A 15,830-nucleotide genomic window follows, 5' to 3' on the forward strand; every position below is an offset into this window, starting at 1 on the left:
TAGTGGAATTATTCTTATTTCCTTTGCAGACAGGGAACTTGAGTTAGAAAGCAATGGAAACAGTCTGAAACCACAGAGTCGGGACTACAGCTCAACAACTGCCTGTTTCTAGACCAGTGAATCCAACTTTCTGCTCTTCACATCCTTAACCGTTTCAGGTGAAGCTGCAGGCTACTGCTGCAGAATGCAGCTACCATCTATCATGTCAGCTGGTACATCTCCAATCCTTTTCTCTCACAATCCTACTATCTGAGAAATGCTCGGGGCTGGGGTTCCCAATGGGAACCTGGCAAAGCAGGGATTTGAATCTGGCTTATCGAGACCAACGTGACAGTCCTATCTACACTGCTACGGTTGGCTTATTGGCAACAAACCAGCCCAGCATAGTGGTTTTTTGCCAGTTTAGAAATCAAAGTCACCTTGACAACCACAAAAGACTGGGATACTGAAATTACAGCCTAGCTGAAGCTAAGGACTGCAATGGGACAGTGCTCTTAACACTATGTGAAAATATTCCCAAACTGCTGACTAGGATAACCACCCACTACACTGTTTACCCTGGTGCTATAAGCAGGTGAAAGATTGCAGCAGAGCAATACTACTGCAGCGTGCAATTCATACCATGACTTACCAACATCTGGTCGGAGCACCGACGAGCTATGTACAGTCTACATCATAAAAACACATTGGCAGAATTCAAAGGAACTGCAGTATCATCCAGGTGAGGTGCTCATTTGCCTTTCCCTCATCTTCCCCAGGTTCACACAGAGGGAGTATTACAGACCTGACAAATAGTACATCAAATCCTGTCTCTAAGGCTGACTGAGTGTGCAGTGTATGACCACACAGCAGAGCTAGCAAGGCTGCAGTAGTCTGTTCTGCGTATTCTTTTACTGCGTCTCTCCTCTGGGGCTGGAATTAGCAATTCCCTGTGATGTGAACTACCACGAGAAGGCTTTATGTCGCGGCAACATTCGCTTTCTTGCTTTTGTTCCTTTAGTACTGCACAGTGCAGAGAGAGCAACTTCATGCTCTTCTTGTGTATTGAGTAAGCAAGAACCTTTTTCCAACCACATTGAAAGCTGTTGCGACAGTGCTGAATGTTTTCTGTCAGCAATCTTCCCCACACCCAGAGCTGGGTCCTTTTCAGGGTGGTATGAAGCCACTATCAGTTTAAATTTACTGACACTTTGGAAAGAAAGAGTGTATGTGAACGGAAACTTTTATACGACAAGGTAATGTTGAGTACCGAGATACCTTGAGATTAGGTGCCGAAGCAGGGTCAGGACTGTCACAGTGTTCAGAGGTGGTTTTGCCTCGGGTAATGGCTGTCTTCTAGCTGTGTCGCTGATGCCCAAATCAGCTGCCTCTCAGCCTTCGGGGCTCCTGCAGAAAGCCCTTTTGCCGCACCATGCTGGTGACTGAGACTTGACATTGCCAATCTGTAGAAACAAATTGTGAGTTAATGATTCAACCCCTTAAATACTTCAGCAAAGAACAACAAAATGAGAGAACGCGAACTGGCTCACATGACTCTGTCCATTTTCCCTGTGACTTTTATGGTTGGTGTTTATGCAGTATTGCCTCCCCAGCCCACATCTTACTGCAACATAGTTCTTTGGTTACAGATAGCTTCTGCTCTCAGTCATACAGGTGAGAACTTATTGCAGTCTGCCTTTCTCACACGTTTAGAGCACAATGCCTTTTTCTGGCAACAGGGAGGAAAACTGATTAGACAAAACCTGCCTTCCTCCTTTAGAAAGTTTCAACAAAAAGCAAAATGTTTTATTTTCAAGAATTCTCAGTACATCAAAATTAATTCTCTTGAAGTAGAATACAAAACCAGCATACCATTGTTGGTGAGTTAAATCCCTAATTTTTTTCTCTTGCAACCACAACACGTCACACACAAGTCCACTACAATGAGAATTTTTTTTTTTGACCAAAGAAAAAATCCCAAAAGATATAATTTGCTTGAGAAATAGTTTCTCCCAGAAAGCCACTTCCTATTGAAAATTTAATATTTTCAGTGGAAACCTAATTGTCTGAAAATAGAAATAGTTCTTTTGGGAAATCCTGCCATATAGTAAAGACAGCTTAGCTCCCAGTTCTTTGTTCTCCAGAGGCAAGATACCCAGCATGACTGCGTATCTTGTGATGCACCCTGAAGGTGAAGTGGATCATCTGCTGCTTGGGAATTCTCTGTCACAGTAGAAGGTGCTATGGGAGATACAGTCGAGCTGTGGAATTAGTCTGGCACTGCAAAAATATCAAATAATGAAGTTTTCTTTAGTGCTTATTGCTGGAGAGTGCTGGCAAATGTTTTTGTCTAGACAGAGCTATTTTACAAGTGCCATGTTTCTAGTAAGTGGCAGAAAGGGAGTGACTGTAGGCCAGGGCTGGCCTCTTGCCTCCGTGGCACATAGGGCAGGAAGGAATGCTATTTCTGTAAATTTACCAAAACCTTAACGGTGCTTGCTTATGAGAGACATGTCATTTGCTCTCCAGTCAGCTCAAGTCTTTAGACTCTCTCCCCCAGTAAATGCAGTCATGGATTAATTTTGTGTGTAGCACTAATTACAATATTATTAATTGCTAACAATGACAGTAATGGCTTTATTGCTGTAAATCCTTTATTTATACACCTGAAGTAAGTATTTTAACCTTTGAGGACCCCAAACACTCCTGAGCTTTCAGAAAACATGATTTGCTTGAGTCCCCAACTGCTGCAGTGCCTGTTCTTTCATTTATTCATTTGCCTGTGTTCTCATGAATGAATTATTTCTTCAAGTCAGCTTTGTGAGGGGAAACTGCAACCTATCTTTTCAAACCATGTATACACAGCATAGTGCGAGCAACATTCCTGGATGCAATTAGCTACTGTTTGTTGTCACTGGAACCTTATTGGAAGTGTGACTCCAAGGTGCACGCAAGTAACACTAGGGCTGCTCAGCAGCAGACCACATCAGGTAGCAAACTCTACAAAACATAAACAAAGCATAATGAGAAGGAAGATCCAATTTTCAGGCAGAGGTTCGGAAACACCCTGCTATAGGCTGGCAAGGTATTAACAACAGTCTTCCTGAAGTGACTTCGTCCCTTAAGTAATCAACAGCTCTTGTAGAGTCCATACATTCCGTATATGTCAGAGCATATATGTTTCCTTCCCTTAAAAATCAGGACATGGGGGAAGCAAGGGAGGGGATAGCACATCCCCTTGTTATTTCACTGTCAGGGTGGCTGAAACAATCCTGGTTCACCCAGTTTAAAAGACAGAAAGATGAAACCTCCCTCCCCCTATCCTAAGAGGAAAGTTAGGCGCTCAAGAGGACTTCTTCATTAGGTACTCACATAAAGCTGGCTAGATCATACCTGTGTGCTTACAGTAATCTGAGATGAAAGATATCTGTTCTAAAGATATTTCATATTCACAGTGGATATCATAAGTTAATGGACAACCCACAAGTACCACTTTGCCTCTCCTTGAAAAATCTCATTGAAAAATGGCCATCATCACAATGGAAAAGGGCAGCTCTTTAACATCTTACAGTAATTCTACTTAGCAGGAGAGAGACCAAGGCAGGGGATAAGATCCTTTGGTGTATCCACTAGAAATCCCAGTTGGACTTTAGGTTGGTAAAATGTAGTCACTTGGACTGGAGCTGTGACAAGACTACCAGATTAGCATGCTGAGCCGGACTGAAGGATCGTATTTCCCAGGTGGAACTGGCATTTCAGTCAACACTTTGGAGGCATAGCCACCGCGTTCAGTGCTCAGATCTGCTATCAGGAATAAGTACTTAACGACGACATTGCCAGGTCCAAGAAGAAAGCTGCCTGTGTCAGCTTGCCAGTACCAGCAGGTCTGGTCCCTTTGCTAACATGCCCATGAAAAAGATGAAGTGGCCATGGAGGATGGTGTAAATCAGATTCTTTTTAGACACACCCCGAGGGCTAACTGGATGCTTTCGGCGAGCTTATATTCTTGCTCTAATCTAACAGATTAGAGCCAGATCAGAGGCTCTAGAGCTCTAGATTAGAGCCCTCAACAGAGGGTTGGCTCTCTTTGGCAGTCCTTGATTCTGATTATAATTTTGATATAAGCAGCAAGACAGGGAGATGGGATGCTGCAATTGGCATCCCATCACAACAGGCACATTCCTGCTCTACCCAGAGCAGCTAGTGAAAGGCAAATAAGCTATACTCTCCAAAGGTCTTAGTAGTAAAGCAGCCAGCAGATAATACACCATGAGACTAAGTGTTATAGTTTGTTTTTCTAATAAAAAAGGATTTTATAAGGTATTAGGAATTGGATATTTCACATACTTTGTTCAGAGAAAGTTCAAGAGAAAGAAAAACACACAAAGGACTGAAAGAAGATCTGAATTTTGAAAAGACCTGAACAGGACTGAAAAAAATAATCCTTTAACTCTGTATCCCCCTTTCTTCTACCTAAGCTTCTTAGAACTTCATCTGAATCCCTAACAAAGATGTATTTCTAACAAAAGCTGCGGGTTCAGCTGCTTTTTGTTTACGCTGTCTCCCCCTAATGATCCAGTTCTGCCAACTTTGCTCATACATCCATTGCAGTGAGGGAAGAAATACATGTGAAGCCACGGATATCAGAACTTTAGTGAAATAGCAGGTGATGGAACTTTGTTCTTGTCAGGCCCCCATCAAACATTAAACACCTTCCCCTTCCATCACTCACTGATCTCCTCAAGTGCTGCACGTGGCTGAGATTAAAGCCATTTCCCTGGATTAACGTGCTCCGCACACAGTGTTGCACAAAGGACTTACCCAAAGAACAATTAAAGCGCCTGGTCATTATCCCCCACATTCAAAATTTTTCAAAACAAAACAACTGAAAGCAAGTAAGAGCAAAGAGGACCACTCAGTTACATTTCTGGGTGAGCAGAGGAACTCCAGCTGGTATGTAGCAATCAGGAACTGTAATGATTGTTGTTACCTACTTGCAGGAACGCAGAGAAAGGAAAAGGTAGAAATGCATCTGTTAAGAATTAACTTTCTGGGCATTTATCAAATATTCCGGGTAGAGGGACTGATAGATTAGTTAGGAAAGATCAGGAATTTGAGAATGAAATCTAAAAGTTTCTGCTTACTCTAGTGATCACTGTGAAATATGAGAACAGGGAAGTGGAAACTCCGTGTTTTCATAGCTCACCTTGACGTGTCATCTTTATTCATTGAGTAGTTTTATTGGTAAATGCCCCATTGTTTAAGATTACAAGCAGTGCAGTGCACCTTCTATAAACACATTATGCCTGGGGACAGCAGCAACTTTGCTAATTCCTGCAACAAGGAATTTCACATGCAAGACAGACAGCAATCCCGTGTTTATTTGGGCCCAACAGGAAACATATCCTGGTAAATATTAGCTAAGGCGTAGTTGGATTACCTTCGCTGATTTAAACTGAAAGGACTTTAAGTGCTGTATTATATAACTCACTTCACATAATCTCCTCTAGATAGTCTGTGATACACTCGCAGCATGCTTATACAGGAGGGAATTTTTCTCCTGCTGAAGCAAATCAGCACACTTCAGTTATGTGTGGGAGCAAGAAAGAGTTGTTGAAGGGAGAATTCCTTTGTCATCCTGCCTGAAGAAGGGTGTAATTCTTCTGCCTCTTTGATCTACTTGAGGGTAGCTTAAGCAGGGCTTGTAAAACAACCTCTGAAGAGGGCATGTAAGACTTAAAGAGGCAGGAAAAGAATGGTAAGGTTGGGGATTATTTTCAAGGTTCCAGTCTGATGACCATGCCGATTAGCTTGCTCTCATCTCTTCTGTGATTATGATCTGTTGAATTGTATGTCCAGATCCTTGGTCAAATTCCCAAAGATTTCCAATGAAGGCTGAATCAGACCTACCAGAATTGTGGTAGCAATTTATCACGACCCCTAGCACGAGAAGATGGGCAGATTAGAAACCAGATTTTTTCTTCAGATTTCTTCCCTTCACGTCTGTTCAGTAGGATTAGGAGCAAGTCTGCTGTAGCTCACCTATGCCAAAGGTGCACGCGTGCAGCTTGTGATGCACAAGGTGTGGCATCCCAGCATTTTGAACACTGTGTCTATTCTGGTAATGACAGTCAATGTTCACATTACTGCAGAAACAATATAAATGAATGCCAATGGCAGCTGAAGCTGCACGTTTTTGCACAAGAAACAGGGGTGTTAAAAGTTAAAAAATGGAAAACTTCTTGGAATAGTGTGTTGCACAGGAATATTTTGTTTTTGCTCAAACTATGCATTAACACAAACATATTAAAAGTGCATCAGGAAAATAAAACTTGAGAATGGTTTAGAACGTGACCTCATTCCCCCCTTCCTCGGATATGTGCTTAAAGTTTAACCTTTGTCAGCTACAGTCGCAACCAATAAATTCAACAGCAAAAGTTTAAAACAGTGAAAAGCTATGTTACAACAGAAGTGACCTTCATTTTTTTTTCATCCTAATTTTAATAAGCAGAGGAGAAAGGTGATTTCCACCTAAGTGCAGAAAGAAGGCAACTGTATGAGACATGGAAACAAATTCATTCTCAGGGCTGTTGATACAAACAAGGACATCACATCATAGAATTTACCTCTGGCTTTACAAAATGTAACTAATTCGTGCTTAGACTCCATCACTGATAATTTAATATTTTCCCTTTGCTTGTGATTATCATACCTAAAGGTTTTCTCTGGCCCCGTAACTATGTCTAATGGAAGGATTTCTGTTTTAGCCAACTAAAACATCAGGCAGCTTCTCTAAGTTAGTCTGGATGCCTACAGAGTAAAGGAAGGAAAGACTTCACCAGAGCCGTTCGTTCCTTCATAAAACAATTGTGGTGACAAGACAAGTGGACCCTCAGAGGGTGCATACGCTTCCTTTACTGTTCGCGAGGAGTCAGCTGTACAACTGGCATAGGCAATTATCTACCATTTAAATGGCTGAAGTTAAATGAGACAAATTTCACACTAAATAACTCACATCAGTATATCTAATCCACTGCATGCCTATGGATTATCCCCATTTTCCATATATATGAAATTAAGGCTTAAGGGAGCTAAACATCTGTGGCAAGAGTTGTTTAAGCACATTATTACCCCCTGAAATCAAGCGAAATTTGGGCAGTCCATCTGACAACAATTTGAGCCCAAGCATTTAGCTCCTAGCCAAAAAGGAAGCCTGGGTGGGACAGTGATATGATGCAGGGTTTCAGGTAAGTGTTGTAGCATCTTTAGCTTGTGTCTAAAAAAAATAATCATTCCTAAGGGTTGTTTTAGTGTGACCCTCTATTGGGAAGGGTAATGCGGCAGTAAAGTAACAGTAGCAAACAGTTACAAAGCCCCCAGCGTCTCCTGATCTGAGATGCACTCTTCAAGCCCAGGTCCTTCTGAAGAAAACATCATCTATAGCAGCTGCAGGTCCCCAAAACATTCAGGTCTCTGTGTGGCTGGGGACACTATGTCCTTAGAGACACAGTAAACTCAGAACATCCTTTGTGTGAGTCACCAGTGAGAATATTTTCCCCTCAAGTTCTTAATTTATTTCAGTTGATTTTAAGCTGAAGCATTTTGCCCGCAAGAAATATGATTACAGTACACAGTTAAATTCGGCTACATGAGAAGAATTTTGTTTAACAAACACTAAATAAATAGGCACACAAGGGTACACTTTCGGGGTGGGTTAGCACTGTGCGCTAATCAAACACATCCTCTCTGGCAAGGAAACATTTTATGCTTGAAGGGTGATCAACTCCAAAAATCAATTATTTCTTCTCAGAACATTCCTAAGTTTTGGGTCAAAATTGGACCCTAGATCTGTCTATGAACATAGCGGGCAACCTCTAACTCTACAGTGGATCAACCTCTCCCCATGCCTGCATGTCTGAATAACTCCAAGACTGGGAATTTTCCAAATGTAAGTTGATCCAAATTCCAGTCTGAACACATCTGTAGTATTTTCTCCATCAATGACTTATATTCCCTGGGTCTCTTGTTAACATGGCCAATCATAAAGGACAAAATTAACAGTGGCACAGAGCTACACTTCCCTTTAAGAATGGATTTCAGATTCTGATTCTTTAGTCCTAGCATTACGTTTGTGGTGATTAAACATCCAATTCTCCTGGTGCTGAAATTTAATCTTTTATTATCACCTAAAAGTCCTATTTGAGATTCCAGAGTTTGAAATTCATACCCTCAAACCCAGTCTATAACTATGCTAAAAATAGCTGCATATCTGGCTTAATTATGCCTTCTGCATCTACTCTCGTGTCTTCCGAAATTCGCTATCCACATCACATCCTAATGCCGGATGTACACACACACACATTTGCACAGGCAGGCCCCACTTCATCTTCTAAAAGGCAGAAAGACCTCCTCAAAACCCAGCCACTCCCCACCAGTTTTCCCAACATATGTCCACAATGAAGTTACCTGCTTCTCTATGCCTCCACTTGTTCAACTAAGCAGAGGACAAGATTAACAGCTGACTGATTCAAAGCTTACTGAGCAAGCCAAAATGATTATTTTTTGCTGGAATGCTCCTTAGGCAAGAATCTGTTAGTTTGCTCATATACTTACTGGAACTTTTCCCCACCAGCTGAGGGAAAATATGCAAATTACATAACTTTTTCCTAAACAAGTGTCTTGAGACTTCGTCAGAATTTACTTCTTGCCTGCAGGTATAAACGAAACCTGCATTACCCATAATGTTTATTATTTCTTACTCTCTAGAACACTATCAGCAGAGGGAATGTTCAACTACCTCCGGAAACGCTTTACCAGCCACATCAGAGAACGTAGCCGGCGAAGGGCAAGGCTTGTCTCTAAAGATGGAAGGTGTAACATAGAGTTTGGCAATGTAGAACAGTCAAGGTTTGTCTTTTTGATTGATATATGGACGACTATCCTGGATCTCAGATGGAGATACAAAATGACTATCTTCATTTCAGCATTCTTAGGCAGCTGGTTTCTATTTGGTCTCCTCTGGTATGTTGTGGCATACATACACAAAGATCTTCCAGAATTCAATCCTTCCATAAATCACACCCCCTGTGTTGAGAATATCAACGGCCTGACTTCAGCTTTCCTGTTCTCCTTGGAGACCCAGGTAACCATCGGTTATGGCTTCAGATGTGTCACAGAACAATGTGCCACCGCTATTTTCCTGCTCATCTTCCAGTCTATCTTGGGGGTAATCATCAATTCTTTTATGTGTGGTGCCATCTTGGCCAAGATATCAAGGTCCAAAAACCGGGCTAAGACCATCACCTTCAGCAAGAATGCTGTCATCAGCAAACGTGGTGGGAAGCTCTGCCTCCTCATTCGGGTGGCAAACCTCAGGAAGAGTCTGCTGATTGGGAGTCACATCTATGGAAAACTTCTGAAGACCACCATCACCCCAGAAGGAGAAACAATCATTCTCGACCAGGTCAACATAGAATTTGTAGTTGATGCTGGCAATGAGAATCTCTTCTTCATTTCCCCATTAACTATTTATCATATCATAGATAAGAACAGCCCATTCTTCCACATGGCAGCAGAAACCATTCTGCAGCAAGATTTTGAATTGGTGGTGTTTTTAGATGGCACTGTTGAAGCCACTAGCGCTACCTGTCAGGTGAGGACATCCTACATCCCAGAAGAGGTGCTCTGGGGTTATCGTTTTGCTCCCATTGTGTCCAAGACCAAAGAAGGGAAATACAGAGTAGACTTCCAGAACTTCAGCAAGACAGTGGCTGTGGAGACTCCCCACTGTGCCTTCTGTCTCTACAATGAGAAAGAAGCTAAAGCCAAAGAGAAGAAAGGTTATGACAATCCTGGTTTTGTCTTGTCAGAAGTTAGTGAAACCAGTGACACAAAAATGTAGTTCCAGATATTCATGGGACTGTATCTTTTTTCATAATGAATTCAGTCTTGAGAGGATTAATAACTTAGTAAAACAAAAAAGAAACACAGGTTTGTTTTTACTCTAAACCAGCATTTATCTTCTCAAAAGCCTCAAATCAAAGAGGAACAGAGTACCAGTGATCTCCAGAACACTATTTAACTACACTATATATATATATATTTCATAGAATTTATATTTTTATACCTATGGGACATTTTATGAAGCTGCTATGTTGGGAATGTCCAACTCACTTAAGTTCCCAGAGGCATGCAAGTCTCTTAAAAAGCCTGAAAAGATGGAGAGAAACTTTAGGACATGTTAAAGATACACAGCTGTTGGAATAAGAACTTGAAAAGGGGAGACAGAAGGCAAAGCTAAAGAAACCTAAGGGACTTAGGAGCCAAAATCTCAAAAAATGTATGTTTCTGGTTGCCAAAGTCCTCTGTGAAAGCAGACTCTCTGGCTCCGGAACACTTGAGCACTTTTGAACATTTTGAAACAATTCCTTCTTTCTTTGAGGCTGGTACATCTACAGAAATGGAGCATGAAGGGATGGTACATGCTTAGGAAGCTGGAAAAGACAAAGCTTGCGCCATCCTGCTGCATCTAGAACTCTGTAAAATACAACTTCTCTCCTGTGAAAGCCTTTGATTCCTTTCAGGGAAAAATAGCCAAATGGAAATGAAAAGTGAAAAAAGAAGGAGAAGCAGAGACCCGCTATGGGAGAAGAGGAATTTTGAAGCTTATTCCTAACTGTCTCACCCTTCAGATACTCTTCTCTCCACTTCCCCAGGAGCTGACTAACTGTGAAATTAGGAAACATCTGAAGACAACTGTCCAGAAAGAAGGTGAGCCACGGTGGGGAGATGAAGGACACATTGATTGCTTCACACCTGGCAGAAAAGCAATCCACTGGGAGAAGAGAGGAAATTCCCAGCTCTAGACGTATCCTTCAAAAAAATCCACAATGCAAACGCAGATTATCTTTTCCTTTGAAGCATGAAGGTCTTGTTAAAACAAAAACACAGCATAGGAGCCTCCCAGCAACAGTGGGCTTCAGGTTTAGTTCCAAACTGTTCATCTCGCCACAGCAAAATGTGCATCCCTACAGGAAACAAGTTCTGCTCAGTGGGAGCTAAGTAGTGGTGAACATTTTCTGGGTATGATTTTTGACATCTAAGTCTCAAATGCCACAAGAAGCATCAATAACTTTTTGGTGAATTTCCACTTCCTCACAGCCACTTTTTTTTCCCCAACTAGTTCTTTTGCTGAGAGTTCAAGTGGCAGACCAAAGAGAGTTTTTTTAGGAACTCTTCCAAGTGATGTAATTCAGCTCATCTATTTTCAACACTGTGGTAAAATGGAAGCATCTTTTTAAAAGCTGCTGGACTGAGTGGTTTTAAAAGAAGGGGAGAATTAAGTAGGTCAAATGATGACAAGACAAAGTTATTTTGCAAATGAACATAATGTGAGTACGGAAATCAAACTCTGGGAACCAAGAGTGTTCAGGTCTCAGTCCCAGTGTATATCAACTCCTCTGTTGGTTCAGAACAAATCACTTCAGTATGTATCTCAGATTTGCCATCTGTAACACGGGATGTAAAGTACTTACGCTGTACAAAGAACAATGTTGTGAACAATTATGTCACTAAAGCACTTTAAAAGCCAATTCTCAACTGTCTCAATCTTTCCTCTCTTCAACGCACCACTGTTACACCCTCCTTCACTTCTAGACGGAAAGGTCAGCACAGAAAGTTCTGTTCTCATCACACATCAGAATTACTAGCACTATGGCTAGAACTATGGAATGCTAGAACCGCCAGCCGAAACCTTCAAGGTAATTCACAGATATTGCCTAATATTTTAAGTGTACTGTTTTTGCACCTTCCAAAATAACATTGTCAACTGTAAAAATATTTTTACAGTCCCAATCACCACAGCATCGGAGCCCCTCCAACCATTAGTGCATCTCAGATTGTCTGCTTGGAAGGACAGTTGTTTTATCCTCCACTCTGAATGGCACACCAAAGCACAAACAGCGAGTGATTAGTGGCCATCCACAGAATTCTAGGAGGGAGCAGGGAAGTGAAATGAAGTCTCAAGAGTCCCAGCTTGTCTGAACCAAAAGGCTACTGTGCTGCTCAGTCCTTCCATAGTTGCTGCTACATTTCCTTTATAGGCTTCCTGTATAGTTGCCCTGTGTGTAACTTCCCTAGAAAGCAGTACTGTCAGTATTCAAGGCTTACAAGTTATACCTCTTACCCCGGGAGAAGAGATGCACCGAGATGCCCTTAATAGAAGTAGAAAGATAGTCTTCACTGTACAAAAAAAGCAAGTCGATAGGAAATCCATTTAAAAGGTCAAACCCAGCTGCGCAATGAGGAGACAGGCAAGATTCCTATTTTCTTTAAGTGAAGCTGGTTTGGGATGTTAGTGCTAGGGGGAAAAAAAAATAATCAAATACTACTCCAGTGCCTGTCCAAGAGGTGGTGTACATCCTCCAAAGTTTAAGGGGTCCCTAAACAATGCACTTGCAGGCACTGCCCTTGGAAAGCCATCTCAAAATCCTAAACCTCTAAGTTCTTCATGACACAGCTTTTTAACCTTTTGCCCTACGTCTCTGCAGCACAAGCGTGAGGAGGCGTTATTCCATGTCTAGAAGCATCAAGTGCTACCACAACTCAAATAGAAGATACTTGATCTCACTGCAAGGATGATTACCTGTTGTTCACTCTATTCTGACAGTTACACCTGCCTCAAAAGCTAACTATGCTGCCTACAGTAAGGGAAGGGTGATTGCATCCTTTTGCATGTTTTGGTATTACAGAGGGGGGACTGGCTACTGCACAAACGGAGAATATATGAGGGGGACATATCCAAAGTTGACAGGGCCATGGCTGAGCTATCAAGCTTACTTAGAGGGGGATCATACTGGGACCTAAATGGGAATCTCGGAATGAAACCCTCCTCCCATGAGCCTCCTGCTGATTGTCACTTCAGGAAACGCCTGCCAGTCCCCGCCTGCCAGCGGTGCACCAAGCAGGAGATAGAGCACTGTAGTCAGAGCCCAGCAGCAGGAGAACAATGAGTGGAATTTCCTCTTTCGGTCCAGAGAGGGCTGTTTGTCACCAGAGAGATAAAGGCGCAGGGCAGGGAAAAAGGGTTATCGGGAGACATGCCGCACACAGTGCCACTCAGGACAGACTCCATAGGAAATCTATTTTGGGGGCTGTCACCCCTACTGCCATTAAAAGAAAGTTCAGTTAAGAGGATGAAAATAAATTTAATCTTGCCGAGCAGAAGTGGCTGGAGGGAACCACAGACCCGATACTGGAAAACAAAGACTGGTTTCTTCACCCGTGACACTGTTTCATTTTTACATCTCCACAGCACTCTTCTCAAGCCTTATGGTTTGCTTCTCCCTCTCTGTCCATCCAGTCTGCAGGCTGCCCATACTGTTGCAGCAACAATTAGTCCTTTCCAAAGTGGAACGTGCTATGGAGGCCAACAGCCTAGTCAATACAAAGCAAAGGACTGAAGAGAAAGTCCTGTCTCTTCAGGAGAAGAAATCAGACCATGTACTTATTGCTGGATTAAGGCCTAAAGGATTTAGCTGTGAAAGTGTTAGCCAAGCAGCTAGGCTTGGGAATAATGTGTCTGCACTAAACTTAATTTATCTTCTCATTTCACAAACAACATGTTTCTTCTACTGTATTTATTTTAAACATTCATTCAAGCTGTGCATAATACTTCAATCATTTTGAAACGGATTTACCCTCCTGCTGGCAAACGAATAAGGCATCCTGCTGACTGCTGGAGAAAGGGCCATGAATTAAAATAACTGCTTTTAGTAAACTGACATGTGCTAGTTAGCTGTCTCCACACTCTCTTTGGTAGTAACTGGTGAAAAGAGACCCCTAAATAATAATAAAAAAAACCAAACCCGGCAAACTGTTTAGATACTCATAGTGACTTGCATTGTTGGAATGTGGCAGGCCACTGCTAACTAGCTCACAGCAACCGCCTGGATAACTTCTGCATGTACGTGCTTCCTTGTAAACTCAACTACTCACCCATAAACAAGTCAGCAGTGTGCAAAGCCCCGACACAAGTGAGAGCAGCTGAGGTGTCATATCCTCTTTCTTCTCCCCAGGCAGCAAACTGATGTGGTTAGACTCACGCAAATTCAGCTGGGAAGAGCCTTTATTTCCCCTTCCCTTTTATTTTGCCCCCTTCAATTCACCCTTGTCTTGAACTGTCATGGTGCTGGCCCAATTCCTGTTCCCCACACAAGCCGGGAGAAAACCACAGCACAACGCAAGGAATGTGAGCAGAGCCCCTGCCGTGGCAGGGATGGGGAAAGCTGAGCAAGTTCCTGAACCCTCTGGTGAATCCATGCCTACAGCTTCTTGCTGCAGCCTGGGGAACCCCTATGACAACACTGTCACTGGCCCTAAATCACATATAACCCTGTGACGATGTCACTAGAACATGAGTGAGGAAGGCTAAAGCCCTCTCTCCACGGCTGCTAGAACACACAGTATGTTTCCTGAGGCCAAGTTGACATTCCTGTGGTGGAAGCATCTGCCTGGGGAAGCTTACAACTTGAACAAACTCACTGCTGCACAAGACAGACATAAATTCTCCCTGCTCCAGGGAGCTGGACAAGCAAGGGGAGGCTAGAAATGAGACAATCTCACTTTGCATCTCCATTTGCATGCTGCTAGCCAAATTTAAGTGTGGAAAGTATTGAAGCCCTTGCTCTCCTGGGTGACCGCATCCCAAGCAAGCTCTGCAGAGACAAAGTTACCGCATTATTCTGTTATGACAATCCACCACAGGCAGGCTGGGATGCTGGAGACCACGCAGGGGTGCTGACAAAGGGATCTGAGCGATCCTCTAAGTGTCTTCTGTCTCGCCGCCGCTGGATGGCACCCCTTACCTCCAGATCAACTGTGCAGCCAGCTCCGATGTCCGCACGGGCAGCAACCCTAAACTTCGCATTGGCAGTGCAGCAAACTCAACAGTGCAAACCATGGCAATCTTGAAAGCGCAAAGCAAGAATTTATTGGGACTGTTCCTTATTTTATTACACAAAGTTTAATGCATTTAGTGACTTATTTTTGGCATGAGCTCTGCTAGCTGGATATATTTAGCCACTTCACAGAAGTGTTGGGAGACTTAATTCACTGCAGTGAATTCAGAGGTGATGTGTAAGTGGAGGGTTGGGGGCTGTAAACATCACGTCTGCAGTGGCATCTAAAGCACCCTTAACAGAGTCTGCAGTAGGTGAGGTGGGTTAGTAACAGCAAGGCTGGGTCTGGGGAGACCTATATTCCATATGTAACTCTGTTCTGTAACTTCAAGCAAGTCACCGCTCCCTGCTTTGAGCCTCAGTTTCCCCAGCTGTTAAAAAAAGCAACAACACAGGCCACCTTGGGAAAGCTATGAGTTCCAGCTCTATGTTAGTTTTGCAACAGTGCCCAAAAGAGTCTGTTCACCTGAAGCCCCCCTCTGATTTGGAAGTGTTCCTGGTACATTACAGAGCCTACAGAAACTCATGCAAAGGATTCACTGCTATTGTAGCAGTGTTTGTAAAACCATTGTATCACTCGACGGTATCTAGAAGTCCAAATTACATCCCTTTGTGCTCCTGTGCCAGGAGTTTTGCAAGCCCCACCAAAGGATCCTTAGCCCATTAATGCCTATAGGGCTACTCCTCCAAAACACTAAGAGTGGACCCCCAGCCCAGGGCCTTGTGAGGTTTCCACACGCCCAACCCCAGGCAGACCTCACCCCTGCCGGCACCGCAGCTGCCCTTCACCAGGGCCTCCAGCACGCACGCACCGCTTCAGGCACCCGAGACCTGGCGCACCGCCGCCAATTCGGCGCACCCCACGCCGTGCACAAGCCGCCGGGTTGCGGACCG

At 43.1% G+C, this 15,830-nt stretch overlaps 1 protein-coding gene across 1 annotated transcript; it reads left to right on the forward strand.

Moving 5' to 3' along the window:
• The first annotated feature begins 8,758 nt into the window (after positions 1-8,758).
• Positions 8,759-9,880, forward strand: KCNJ1 (potassium voltage-gated channel subfamily J member 1). The gene has a single exon (XM_009272989.1). The coding sequence runs from the start codon at positions 8,765-8,767 to the stop codon at positions 9,878-9,880; it is 1,116 nt and encodes a 371-aa protein (XP_009271264.1). The 5' UTR covers positions 8,759-8,764.
• The last annotated feature ends 5,950 nt before the right edge of the window (positions 9,881-15,830 follow it).

The sequence above is a fragment of the Aptenodytes forsteri genome, unplaced genomic scaffold (assembly GCF_000699145.1).
Source record: "Aptenodytes forsteri isolate BGI_AS27 unplaced genomic scaffold, ASM69914v1 Scaffold126, whole genome shotgun sequence".
NCBI classification, from domain to species: domain Eukaryota; kingdom Metazoa; phylum Chordata; class Aves; order Sphenisciformes; family Spheniscidae; genus Aptenodytes; species Aptenodytes forsteri.